The 14,632-nt window shown below is 37.1% G+C and overlaps 1 protein-coding gene across 10 annotated transcripts in view; it reads left to right on the forward strand.

Moving 5' to 3' along the window:
• Positions 1-220: 220 nt before the first annotated feature.
• Positions 221-14,632, forward strand: part of HFM1 (helicase for meiosis 1) — a 96,276-nt gene continuing 81,864 nt past the window's right edge. For 7 of the 10 annotated variants that reach the window (XR_008418672.1, XM_019414142.2, XM_019414148.2 and 4 more), the window contains exons 1-4: positions 221-318; positions 3,865-3,962; positions 7,990-8,102; positions 9,307-9,619. Coding sequence is in view for 8 of the 10 variants with exons in the window: in XM_019414142.2 (XP_019269687.2) it covers positions 3,892-3,962; positions 7,990-8,102; positions 9,307-9,619 (497 nt within the window). In the remaining 2 variants the exon portion in view is untranslated. Of the gene's footprint in view, positions 319-3,864; positions 3,963-7,989; positions 8,103-9,306; positions 9,620-14,632 lie in introns of those variants that run through there. The other 3 variants (XR_002071286.2, XM_019414149.2, XM_053892644.1) reach the window with 2 other exon arrangements.

Raw genomic sequence — 14,632 nt, forward strand, 5'->3', positions numbered from 1 at the left:
AACCGGAGATCCGGGATCCCACGGGGAGGTGGGGACGGCCGGCCGCCGGGGGAAGCGGTCGACCCTCGGCGACTCCGAGTTGCGGGCGGGCGGCGGACGGGCTTGGTGAGTTGAGGACAGCGCCCCCGGCCGGCGCCCGCGCGGGCGCTCTCTCACCGCGTTCCTGTCAGAAGCCGCGCGAGGCCTGAGGCGCCCCGTGCGGGGCGACCCCTCGCGGGGGCGGGGCTGTCGGGAGGACGGCCGAGCCGCTGAGCGGACGGAGCTGGCTGACTCAGGTTTTGTGGTGGCGGTTCCAGGACCCGCTGTGTTCATTTCTAGGTGTGTCTGTCCCCCCTGAGCGATTGCAGGTGGGGGCTGCGTGTGTCACTGTGGCCACCTTGCTCTCTTTCTAGCGGAGGGAACCTTCAGGGGAGGAGCGATCGGCCCCGGCGCTGGGGTCTTGGGCCACGCGCGGGTCCTGAAGGCTTCTTCCTTCAGGAGTGTGGGGTGGGGTCTGCTTGGAATTCGGGTATTCCCGGAAGGGCATTTTTGCATCGAGTCCTGATTTGCCTCCGGGCTTGCCCCGTGGGAACCCCAGGGGAAGTGATGCGGGTCAGGGGCACGGACTGGTAGGGACCCCTCCCTGGCCCAGGCTGAGAGACTTCGACTAATTTGTTGGCTTGTTTATACTCTTACCTTGTCACATTCCCTTGGTCCCTGTGATAGTTTTTTCAGTGAATGCTGATTTCAGCTTCTTTATGGACTACCTATTTCTGGCCAGTTAATACTTTATATCTGAGTTTCTGAACTTTTGAAACAAGGAGTTTTTTTGTTTTTAAATTCTTTTTTAACGTTTATTTATATTTGAGACAGAGAGAGACAGAGCATGAATGGGGGAGGGTCAGAGAGAGAGGGAGACACAGAATCGGAAACAGGTTCCAGGCTCTGAGCTGTCAGCACAGAGACCGACGGGGGGGTGGGGGGGGGGGTGGGTCTGGAACTCATGGACCGCTACATCATGACCTGAGCCATAGTGGGACGCTCAACCGACTGAGCCACCCAGGCGCCCCAAGGAGTTTATTTCTGAGAGTACAAATCGTAAGGAATGACTAATAGATCAGAAACGCTTATATAATAAGCATTATAGAAGAGAAGAAAAAGCTAAATTGTCACTAAGTTATATAAAATGCGGGTCATCTCAACAGGCAACGAATTATGTAGTCACACACACAGTTTAAGTATTTTTTTTTTAATTTTTTTTAACGTTTATTTATTTTTGAGACAGAGAGAGACAGAGCATGAACGGGGGAGGGTCAGAGAGAGAGACACACAGAATCTGAAACAGGCTCCAGGCTCTGAGCTGTCAGCACAGAGCCCGACGCGGGGCTCGAACTCACGGACTGGGGCTCGAACTCACGGACCGCGAAATCATGACCTGAGCCGAAGTCGGACGCTTAACCCACGGAGCCACCCAGGCGCCCCAGTTTAAGTATTTTAAGAGTGGTTAGAGCAGAAGCAAACATCTAAAAAAATAATTTTATACCACATGCTGAACCTAAAACTTAGTGAAAAATGATCTAACATGGAAACTTACTCAGAAAATCTGACTCTAGACCTGAAACTTTAATTAATTCAAAGGCTAGCATCTTCTACAATCACAAACTCATATTAAAATGTAGCAAAGTTCCTTTTAGGGCCTGTGTTTTAAAATATTTGTTTATGGTGGTGCCTGGGTGGCTCAGGTCATGATCTCTCCGTGTGTGGGTTCCAGCCCTGCCTGGCACAGCCTGGAGCTTCTTCCGATGCTGTGTCTCCCTCTCTCTCTGCCTTTCCCCACTCTCACTTTGTCTCACTCTGTCTCTCAAAAATAAATAAATGTAAACAAAAAAAAATTAAAATATTTTTTTATGTAATTAAAGTGTGAAATTAATAACCTTTTAGAACCTTAAAGAATTCATTGCATGAATCTTGAACTGGAAAAAAATCACATTTTCTAAATTGAATATTAAAAGCGTGGGGTGAAATTCTAAGTTTCAGAGCTGATGGAAAAATATTTTTATTTAAAATTATTTTTATAAGCTGGTCATTGCTAATGCGTATATCCCACAATGAATTTTTATGGATTATTTACTATGTGCCAGGCACTGTTCTGGGTTATTAGAATATGTTAGTAAACAAAAAGTTCCTGCTCACTCAAGAGGGAGAAAGGTAAATAAGCTATAATGTAATGCCAGTTATCAGTTAGTGTTATGAAGAAAAATAATGCACGGTAAGGATGGAGACTTTTAGATAAGTGGTTTCTTTCATAGAGGCACATCAGAACAAAAATGCATACATGTTTCTATTCTGAACCAAAAAAGTTATATTCTCTTTTATGCCAGAACTAGAAACAATCAAAAGTTCTTTTGAATATATTTGCTGTTTGTATGGGAGGTTTATTGGTTAGTTTAGGAAATAATTGTCTTTCCAAAACAAATATTTTTAATTTATAGGTTTGCTTTGTTTGCAGTTTCCTTTAGAATAAAGAATCGAAACACATACATGTAAGCCTTGGGATTTTCTACTTAAATTCTGAGGTAGCAAAGCCATATAAAAGTGGCCTGGTGAGTTTTAATTTTCAAAACTTTTTTTGTTGCTTAAAATTATATAGTTCTCCTAAGATGAGAAAGGGAATGTTTTCTCTTACCAGTAGAATTTTATCAACGGGTGCGTGTGGCAACATTCCTCCCTCCTCCACATACTCCTATGTGTATCTTATCCCCACATCATGGAAGACTCAAAATTGAAGGGGCATTATCTGACTTGGTTATATGGATTTGCCCACAAGATGGCACTCATATAGTTTCCTCGATTTTAGGTTCTATCCTAAGGAAAGATTTGTAATGTATTAACTATCACAGAATAAATAGAAATCTGATTTGTGCTTTGTGATTTGTGCATCTATTTCATGTTTTGTCATCTAGAATTTTCTATCATGTTTCAGAATTCAGAAAAAAAACTGGGATGCAGTGTTGATGTGCAGGAGAAAGAATGGCAATGTGAATGGAGCAATGTATGTGTCTGTAGACATGGTTCTTTATAGTCTCCTGTCAAATTTGAGGCTTTGTTCAGCCCTAGAATTTTATTATATTCCCAGGTGGCCAATGCTGATTATTTTTATCCTTTACATTTAGATACCATCTATGAATGTAAAAATTGTCTTTCTATATGTTTTATGTAGTGTGAATGTAAGTATACATATAGATGTTAAACTTGCAATTTTTTTTATTTTGGAAAAGTTCAAACATATATACAAAATTGGCAGAACATTATACTAAACTCCATGTACCTATTATATAGCTTAACCAATATCAACTCATTGTCAGTCTGGTTTCATCAGTGTCCCTCTACATCTCCCCATTTATTTTGAAGCAAACCTTGCATAATTACCTGGTATATTGTTAGAGACACACACATTCATGGTAAAGTACATTATCCTAAATAAAAAATAATGATATGAACAAAATATTGTAAGAGCCCCAAAGAAGCAATTAATTCTGCCTCAGAGAACAGGACAAACTCAGAGAAGCCTTTGAAGAAGGAATGACATTTGACTTATACATGAAGGATGGGTAGGGATTTGCCAAGTAGAGAATGGAAGAAAACACATTGTAAGCATTGATGCAGTGTGAAGAGAGGGGTACAAATGTGAATATGCATGAATGAGTGGAGAACAGGGAATAATGTATTTGAATATTGAGGCACTTTGGAGGAAGCTGCAGAAGATACAGCAGAAAGATGGTCTGTGGTTATTCTGGGAAATTAATGATTATAGTTAATGTGTATAGAAATATTTTTTATAGCTTTATAAATAAAATATAAACTACTTTTTCTGTATTTTGGTAGGTTTATGACACAGTCCAATTTTTAACAATGCTGAAATCAAATGACTCCTTGTTTGCTTTGGATACTTTGTCTTTTGAAAGACCAGATGAAGCTGAAAAGTAAGTCTGCCTTAAAGAATGATAACATAGTATACTGTTTTAGACATTTTTTATTTTTAAGGGGTTTTAATTTTTTCTCTGGAATATACAAATTAAAAATGAGGGATCAACAGAATGATGTTTCAGGTAAACATGGAAGTCAGATAAAGGGAGTAACTGAAGTTTAACATCTTAAATGTTATAACTTAAAAAACAGAGTAGATTCTGGCCTGTTTGGCTTTCATGTATTTGCATTTCTGGGTTTTTTTCAGATTATTTTTGGCCAAGGTAAATACTTGAAGTAACGGTCAAACAGTAGCCCTGGACAAGGAGTGATGGCACCTTTTGGCAACGGAATGGGCAGTGTGCCAAGGGCCAAGTGTGTTGGCCAGATTCAGGGCAGGCAGGAAGTAGGGGTGGAAATAAAGATGTGGCACTAAAGGAAATAAGAATGGAGAATAGATAGTATGTTAAATACAGGCTTTTATGGATTTTCACATGTGAATTGTTCTCAATTCTAAGTTTTCTGTGTATTCTCTTGTGTTATCTTTTTGTAAAAAAAAGATTTTATTTTATTTATTTATTAAAAAAATTTTTTTTGGTGTTTATTTTTGAGAGAGAGAGTTTGTGTGAACAGGGAAGGGGCGGAGAGAGGGGGACAGAGGATCCAAAGTGAGTTTTGTGCTGACATCAGCAAGCCTGATGTGGGGCTCGAACTCACGAACCGTGAGCCAAAGTTGAACATTCAACCGACTGAGCCACCAGGTGCCTTCAAAAAGATTTTATTTTTAACTAACCTCTACACCTAATATGGGGCTCAAACTCACAACCCTGAGATCAAGAGTTGCATGCTCCACTGACTGAGCCAGCCAGGTGTCCCTGTATTATCCTTTTTTTAAAAAAGGAAGCATTGTGTAAAGTATTTATTGCTTTATTTTTTTCATTCATTCAAATATTCAAATATTGATTGAATGCTGAAAGGGGTATAAGAAGGATGAAACAGACTTTTACTTAAACAGAACATAAAACTGAGGAGATTAAGCACACATATGGAAAGGCCATTAATAAATAATGCGACCATGTAATTCATTATCTAGAGTAGGACACTTTGAGAGTGAAAGAATGCATCCATTTGCACAACACGTGTTAATCAGGACTGGCCTGCGCAATCATATGGTTGCCAGGACTGGCAACCATATGGTTGCCTTTCTAACAATACAATGTCAGGAAAGGGTGCAAAGCAAATGATAAGCATATTTTCATGCAATGAAATTTCAGATTTCAAGGGAGACCTGGTACAGACTGATCAGGTTAGGCTTTATGGTAGTGGGGAGAGACGTCAGGAGACTTTGAAGGATTTGATAATTCTGAGAAGCAAAGGGGAAAAGACCACTTGAAGGCAGAGTTTAACAGCAAGAAAAGAGAATGGAGGTGGGGCAATTTGCAGTACTTTTAGGAGATAGTGTGTAAAAAATTTCCTGGAATAGAGGATTCATAAAGGAGAGACTGTGGGACATAAAGTTAGAAAAGTAAACTGAGGATAGATTGTGGTGGGAGATAAATGTCAGAATAAGGATCTTGGACATGACTGTATGTGTTGAAAGCCACAGAACTGAATCAACAAACATTTATTCACTAATATGCCTATTTATCTAAAGGACTGTGCTATTATTGATGTGAATGGAGGTAAATCAAAACCCTTGTGTGTTTATGATCTGGGGGTGGTATCAGACTGATCTATCTGTCCATCATCAGTGTTTTTATTACCTCTATATAGACCTACACACAGACACACACAATGCAGTAGGACTGTGATAAATATTATAGCTTCACATAGTAGTTACAGAGAGAGAAGGGAGACAACCTAGGAGGATTTCATGAGGATAGGACTTGAGCTGGATTTCGAATGAACATAAGCTCTAGTACTTAGAACACAATACTCAGTGAATAAATATTGAATAGGTTAATGAAGGAATGAAACAGTTGAACTTCTATGGGTAGATAGGGCAAAGGGTCATGTACAGTGGTAAGCAGTGTAAAGGAAGTATTTTTGAACAAAGATGAGGGACAGAATGTAGCATCTGTTTGGCATACAAATAGTTCACTTTGGTCTTGACTTATGGTAAGTAGTGTGGGAAAATTAAAATTGTAAGGTAGCCTAAGGCCACTTGAAGTTTGGCATTATTTGGAAGCCACTAAAGTATTTTGAATGGAATAAATATGATGAAAACAATTCTAAATTAATGTGACAGGAGTGTGTAAAATATATTAGAGACAGCTGGAGACAGTGAGGCCAGTGAAAACCCTTTTGTTTTTAAGCAGACATAAGTTGATTAGAGCCTTGGTTAGAATGGTGACAGTGGAAAAACAAGGAAATGATGAATTCAAGAAGCATTATAAGAAGATGAAGTGAGACGTATATGTGTGGTTATAGTGGTAAAAGATTTTACTGTGATTTGGATTCTGGATGGCTGAGAGAAAAAATAGGCAAATCATAAAGAAGATTTGATTTTATGGGTGGGGGCTGAATAGTAGAGCTAGATGTGTGCTTTTTGTATCTTGTTAACATCTTTCTTAGATTTTCTGAAATAGTCTCTGTCTAGAAAAGAGTTAATACATCAGGCCTAAACTGCTGTCCTTGAAAAAGTCCTGCTTGCAAGAATGGCCTTTGGCTGGAGTCAGAACTTTAGGAAAGTTCCCACCATTTACTGATAAGAGTGGCTCAGTGCCTAAATATGGTTTAGATAATATGGTTTATGCTGAACATCTGCTTTTCTTCTGAGAATCTAGAATTTAGGTATGTACCAGACAGGGGATGCCCACATGATTAGTCCCCAGTAAAAACCCTTGGCATTGAATCTCTAATGAGCTTCTCTCATTGTCAACACTTCACACATGTTGTCACAGATTGTTGCTGTGGGAATTAAAGGTGTCCTGTGTTACTGTACTGGGAAAGGATCTTTGGAAACTTGTGCCTGATTTCCCCTGAACTTTGCCCCATAGTCACGAGTAGGACTGAATGATGAGTCCTGTGAATCAGCCCACTGCATCATTGGCTCTGGGGTGATCTTGGGGACCCTCTGACATAATACTAAATTTCAGATGTTTTGGCCTATCATCAGTCTGTCACACATTGTTAGATAACGTGTTGTAGGTTTTTGATTTGGAAAACATAGTTGTAGTAGCTATGTGTTATATGCTGTGAAAGGCAGAAAAGTAAAAGGCTGGGTCTCTCACTTTTGAGGGCTTAAAATTCTAAATGAAGAGAGTAAAAAGCAAATCATAAGATCCTTTTAACTTGGTGTAGGCAGTATATGTGATGCTTTTCTCAACTTTATTTCCTGTCGCTTAATACTTATCTTTTTTTCCAATGAAGGACAAATCAACTTTGATTGGAAAGTAAATATTAAAGCATTATATGTATAGGATCATGGGTGAAAGATAAGGAGAAGTAGTTCACAGTGACAACAGAGTCACAGAGTGGCAAAAATCTCAACAATTACTGTAGGTTTACAAAGGGATTGTCAGTTTCAACTGGTTTCTTGGATTTTCTGGGGTTTGTAGATGGTTCTGGATCAAGAATATTTGGATTAGTACATTAATTTGTAATAATGTTTTAGGAATGTTCTAGAGTACCAGCAGTGGTGTCATTTACACACTGATGACCCATGATTAGTTGTAAGGTGTGTCATAAGTAATTTATTATTTGTGATAATTAAGATGCTAATGTTTCAGAATGATTTACTATTTTTTATATTGGAGAAGATTTAAGGTTCTTGTCACAAGCGTTTGAATTAGACAAAAAGAGACGGAGTTATAGCCATTATTTAGGTAGCATATCTCACATAGCAGTGCCATTAACCCTATGACACACAAGAAAAAAAAGATTGAGCACACTGCTGTGTATAGGGATACATCAAAGTCATCACAGAAAGTTAATTTATAGGATATTTATCTAAGAGTCTGTAATTGAGTAATGTTTAATTAATAGATAGTTTCTGATGTAACTTTATTAACATATATATTCACACTTTTATATTTTATACAGCTTTCCAGACATTGAAAAATCATTGGATTGGTTTCTCCCACCTGCGCCATTGATATCGGAAATTCCAGATACTCAGGCATTAGAGGAGGAAATAGAAAGTCATAAACTGTTAGGTAAACTATCACATACTTGTTATGAAAGTCATAAACTGTTAGGTAAACTATCACATAAACCCATGCAGCTTATGTCAGTGTAAAAAATCTAGTAACACACTAAAGTGTTAATTCCTTTATTTTAATGGAATAAAATAAAGGAGACTTCTTTTATTCAAAATAGTGCTCACCAAATCTTAAAATCTAAAACATTTTTCATCTCATTACATACATATACATACATATGCATATTATATGTTTACAATATACTGTCGCACGTATACATGTTCTATTGTATGAATTTGTTTCCTCTTACCCTTAAAACTGTCATTGTCATTTAGTTTGTTTCTTCCCCTTTACTAAAGATAAAGGAAACCTTTACCAAAACAGTTTCCAAAAAACAATATGCAGAATATTATATATAGTTTGGTACCATTTTTATAAAGCTAAAAATAAGCATACTCAATATATGTGATCTAATGTGATATTGTTGATAAACTTTTATTTTTAAATTAGGGGATAATTTGTATATGTATATTTTCTTAAGCTTTGTAATTTGTATATATTTTGTATATGAAAATGTACATTATTTATATTCTTGTATGTACCAAATAATATATAGAATATATAGGCTATATATACTACATATATAGTATGTATAAAGTATATATAAAGATGGTAAAGCAAATTTATGCCCTAACAAGGCCTATAGACTCCTGACTTCTCAAAGATGCTTGTAAAGTCTCTGTAAAGAAACCTTTAACATTTTGTCACCTTGATGAAAGCATTCCTTTATTTTGATTTTAGAAGCAATATTACAAAGTTAAAAGGATTGTATCATGTATTTTAATACTGAATCAAATTCAGTAACATTTTATGATTGCTCATTGTATTTCTGTGTGTAAATTAGTTATATAAATTTTCAAATCTTCATAATTGTATAATTATATCATTTCTAGTAGATAAAATACTTAAATATTATAATTATGGCTATTTCTGTGAGTCAGGAATTAAACCTGTCCTATAATATAGTTTTTATATAAATTTCAAATTTCAGTAATTCCTGATTAATTTCTGAATGCCCTTCGGTGATATAATATACGTTAATAGTTACAATTACCTGTATTTCAAACTTTTGAAAAATTTTATTACAATTTTTCATGGTCATTTTGAAAATTTGTTTTCATGAAGAACATGTATTAATCAATATATTCCATTTTTGTAGGTCAGGAAAAGAAGCCAAAAATGTTACCATCAAATTTAAAGATAACTAATGAAGACACAAATTATATTTCACCAACACAAAAATTCCAGTTTGCCTTTTCCTCAAAAAAATATGAAGAAGATTATCTGAATTTAGGAGGGGCAGGTAATGATGACTTATCACATGTTCCTGGCAAGCTGACGTATGGTTCTTCTCAGAAATACAAAAATCACATTGGCACTGAGATAGCACCTGAGAAAAATGTTCCAGATGATACAAAATTAGTTAATTTTGCAGAAGATAAAGGAGAGAGCACATCAGCCTTCCGAAAAAGGTAATTAATTAAATGAAATACACACTATTCAGTGATAAAGTTAAATGTTTATGTGTCTTTCCAGAAGTATGAAGTATGATAGAATCTAAATGGGAAAAACATCAACAACAAATAGAGTCTATATACCAGATGCCCTGTTAACCCTGGGATTGTAGTCATAGGTTCTTGCCTTCAGAGTGGTACAACTTAATGGGAGAAAGACAGTAAATAACTAAAAATAATTGATTAAATGCTTTGTAGTATGACAATTATTTTGATGAAATATATGGTTAAAACAAAGGTTCTCAAACTTTTTGTTGTCAGGACCCTTTTACATTTAAAAATTATTGGGAATTCCCAACAGTTTTTGTGTATGTGATTTATATCTATCAATATTTAACCATATTAGACATTAAAACTGAAAAATTTTAAAGGCAAACATGTTAGTAATATTATGAAAATTGTTTTGACCTTATGAACTCTCTGAAAGAGTCTCCACCATCCTTGATCTCATGGTTCATGAGTTTGAGCCCCACTCGGGATCTGTGTTGTTAGTGTGGAGCCTGCTTAGGATTCTCTCTTTATCTCTCTCTCTGCCCCTCCCCTTCACACCAGCATGCTCTCACTCTCTCTCTGTCTCTCAAAATATGTAAATAAATTTAACCTTAAGAAGATATAGAATTAAACTAAGGACAAATAAAGAAGGAGAGTATTGCAGGCAGAAGGAATACTATGTGCAGAAAAGACCTAAGGTAGCACAGAGCTTGGCCTATTCTTAGAAAAATTCCTTTTGTTTAGAATCAGAGGGAATGCTGAGGGGTAAGGTTTGGAAAGCCCAGGTCATTCAGAGTCAGGTAGGCATGATAAACTTTGTGCTTTTTCTTAAAGCACTGTTTCTTTTTTCTTTTTTTAAATTTTTTTAATGTTTATTATTTTTGAGAGAAAGAGAGACAGGTTGTGAGTGGGGGAGGGGCAGAGAGAAAGGAAGACAGAATCTGAAGCAGCCTCTAGGCTGCGAGCTGTCAGCACAGAGCCCGATGCAGGGCTCGAACCCACGAACCGTAAGATCATGACCTGAGTCGAAATCTGACGCTTAACTGACTAAGCCACCCAGGTGCCCCTTTTAAAGGCACTGTTTGTTAAACTGTGGCCTGTGGACCCACTGTATCAGAATCACTTGGAGTGCTTACTAGAAGGAAAGTTGGATTCTTGGATCCTACCATTGACCTATTGAATCACAGTCTAGATAAAGGTAAGGATGGAACCCAGACCATTTTTAATAATTTTTTTAGATGATTGTTGTGCACACTAAAGTTTGAGAACTAGTGTGCCGAGGTCCTGCATTTTAAGCAAAGGAGTAAAATTAGATTTTTTAAAAAAATTTAAAGTCCATCTTGGCATCAATATGATAAATTAGAAGGGATCTAGGATGCACTGTGAAAAGTTACTTAGAAGGTTGTTTTATTAGTCCAGGTGAGAGAGAGTGGGAGCCTGATGTAGACTGGTAGCAAGAATGAGAGTTCAGAGTGATTTATGAGATCGTATCCCATAGGACCCAAAGGATTATTAGGTATGACACCTGGACTCCTAGTTTTCTGTCTTAAGCCCGAATGATGTAGGAGGGTAGTGCCCTTTCGTGATCTAGAAAACTAAAGGAAGAACAGGTTTAGAAGAAGGCGATGAGTACAGATTCGGACATGTTGGTTTTTGGGGGTTTTTTTTTGATATGTTGATATTAAGTACCTATAAATTGTCTAAATAGAGAATTGGATGTATGGGTTTAAGATTCAGAAGAGATCTAGTTGATAGTTTTTGTGTTCTCTGTGACATAAGAGATGAAGTTATTTATGGAGTTTGAGGGGAAAAGGTATTAAGCAAGTATGAGAAGGGTAGAAGAGATTATGGAAAATGGGAAAGCAATTCACTTAGAATAACAGGATTGTTGGGTACTCTAAAGGGCCTGATTGAGGTTTATGTCTATGCATTTTGTATAATAGCTCTATTAGCATATAATTACATATAAATTCACTCTGTGTACAGTTCATTGGTTTTTAGAATAGTCACAAGAGTTGTGCAGTCATCACTACTATCCTCAAAAGAAACTCTGCATTCATTATTGATCACTCTCCTTTCCAACTCATCATCCTCCCCTCTCCCCAGACCCTGGCAACCATTAATCTTTCTGTTTCTATGGATTTACCTATTCTAGACATTTCATGTAGTGGAGTCATACAGTGTCTGGTCTTTTGTGTCTGGCTTGTTTCACTTAGCATAATGTTTTCAAGGTTTATCTGTACTATGTCATATATCAGTACTTCATTCTTTTTATGGCCAAATAATATTCCATTGTGTGGACAATACCATATTTTCTTTACCCATCAATTGTTGCACATTTGAATTGTTTCCACTTTTTGGCTATTACTAGTAATGTTGCTGTGAACATTCATATACACGTTTTTCTGTGAACATATTTTTAATTTTTATTTATTTTTATTTTTTTGAGAAGGGGGAGGGGCGGGGGGAGTGGGGGCTAAGAATCTCCTCTTGGAGACTCCCACGGAGGAGCCCCTGTGGAGCTCGATCCCACGACTGTGAGATCATGACCTGAGCTGAAATCAGGAGTCAGGTGCTCGACTGACTGAGCCACCCAAGTGCCCCATTTTTAAAAATATTTTGAAATTCTTTTGGATTTATACCTAGAATTGGAATTTCTGGGTCATATAGTAACTCTATACTTAACTTTTTTGAGGAACTGCCAAAGTGTTTTCCAAATTAACTGTACCACTTTACAATCCCACAAATATTACGTGATGGTTCCAGTTTCTCCACGTCCTTCTTAGCAGTTGTCTTTTTTATTATAGCCAGTCTAGTAGGTGTGAGTGCCTCTCATTGATTAGCATTTTCCTAATGATTAATGATATTGGGCATCTTTTCATGTGATTATTGGCTACTTTTATATCATCTTAGGAGTGATGTCTATTCAAATCCTTTGCCTGTTTTTTTTTTATTGTTGAATTATAAGCATTCTTTATATATTCTTTATAAAAGTCTCTCATCAGCTATATGATTTCAAATATTTTCTCCCATTCTTTGTGTTTTTTTTCACTTTTTAAAGCAATTTTTTAATGTTTATTTATTTTTGAGAGAGAGAGAGAGAGACAGACAGACAGAACCAGAGACAGAGCATGAGCAGGGGAGGGGCAGAGCAGAGAGAGAAGGAGACAGAATCCGAAGCAGGCTCCAGGCTCTGAGCTGTCAGCACAGAGCCTGACATGGGGCTTCAACTCATGAACCATGAGATCATGACCTGAGCTGAAGTTGGACACTTAACCGACTGAGCCACCCAGGACCCCTATTTTTCACTCTTTATCAGCATAAAAGTTTTTAATTTTGATGAGGTCCAGTTTATCTGATTTTTCTTTTGTTCCTTTGACTTTTGGTGTCATATCCGAGAAACCATTCCCTAACCAAGGTTGTAAAGATTAACTACTACATTTTCTTCTAAGATTTTTATAGTTTTAGCTCTTACATTTAGGTCTGTGATCTATTTTGAGTTAACTTATATAATGCAAGGTAGAAGTCCAACTTCATTTTTTTTTTGTATGTAGATATCCAGTTGTTCTACACCATTTGTTGAAAAAACTATTCTTTCCCCATTGAATGTCATAGCACTTTCATTGAAAATCAGTTGACCATAAATGTAAAGTCCGGGGGGTTTTCTGAACCCAGCAAGTTCTCTGAATCTCTGGTACCAATGGGTGTCCAACAATTCAATTCTATATTCACACTAACTCCTAGAGTTAGCATTACACCCTATATGTTAAGGACTCAGTTCCATAAGACTGCCCCATTTCAGATGCCATCCACAAATAAGGTGCCAGGCTACCCACATTTCTGCCCTGCAGACTACAAATTTGGGGTTCCCATAATCCCCACATTAGGTTTAATAACTTGTTAGAATGACTTATAGAACTCAGGAAAACACTATACTTATGTCTACCGCCTCATTATAAAGGATAATATTCAGAAACAGTCAAATGGAAGAGATGCATAGAGCAAGATATTCAGAAGGAGGGTGTGTAGAGCTTCCATGCCTCTCCAGGTACATTACCCTCTGAGCACATTGGTTTGTTCACCACCTTGGAAGTTCTCTGAACCCCCTGTCATTTAGGGGTTTTTCCTTTATGGTAGTTTCATTAGATAGGCATGATTGATAAAATCATTGGCCATTGGTGATTGAACTGCCTCTCCATCACTCTCCCTTCCTTGGATGCCACAGGTGAGGCTGAAAATTCAATCCTCTAATCAAAGTTTATTTTTTCTGGCAGTTAACCCCAATCCTGAAACTATGTGGGGGTCCTACAAGATTCACCTCATTAGCATAAACTCAGGTGGGATTGAAAAGGGTTGTCATGAATAACAAATGATGCTTCTCTTACTCCTATTACACAGAAAATTCTAAGGGTTTTGGGAGCTCTGTGCCAGGAACTGAGGACAAAGTGAATACATATTTCCTATTATGCTAAATAGGAAATGTCCTACTATACTAAATAGTTAACTGTATACTAAATAAAGGTTTATTTCTGGACTCTGAATTCTATTCCATTAACCAACATGTCTGTCCTTATGACTTGCATAAGGGCATATCCCACACTGTCTTGATTGCTGTAGCTTTGTTGTAAAGTTTCAGATTGAGATGTGTGAATCCTCCAATTTTGTTCCTTTTTTCAAGAATTTTTTTTGGCTCCTCTGGGTTCTTTGCATTTTCATATGAATGTTATGATAAACTGGTCAATTTCTGCAAAGAAGCCAGCTGGAATTTTGATAGGGATTGTGTCAAATCTGTAGATCAACTTGAAGAATATTGGCATCTTAGTAACATTAAGCCTTCCATTATGTGAATATGGGATATCTTTCCATTTATTTAGTTTTTATTTAGTTTCTTTCAATGATGTTGTGAGGTTTTCAGTAGACAGGTCATACTTATTTTGTTAAATGTATTCCTAAGTATTTTATTCTTTTCGATATTTTTTA

This window comes from Panthera pardus, unplaced genomic scaffold (assembly GCF_024362965.1).
Source record: "Panthera pardus isolate Hobbes unplaced genomic scaffold, ASM2436296v1 HiC_scaffold_11, whole genome shotgun sequence".
Taxonomy (NCBI): Eukaryota; Metazoa; Chordata; class Mammalia; order Carnivora; family Felidae; genus Panthera; species Panthera pardus.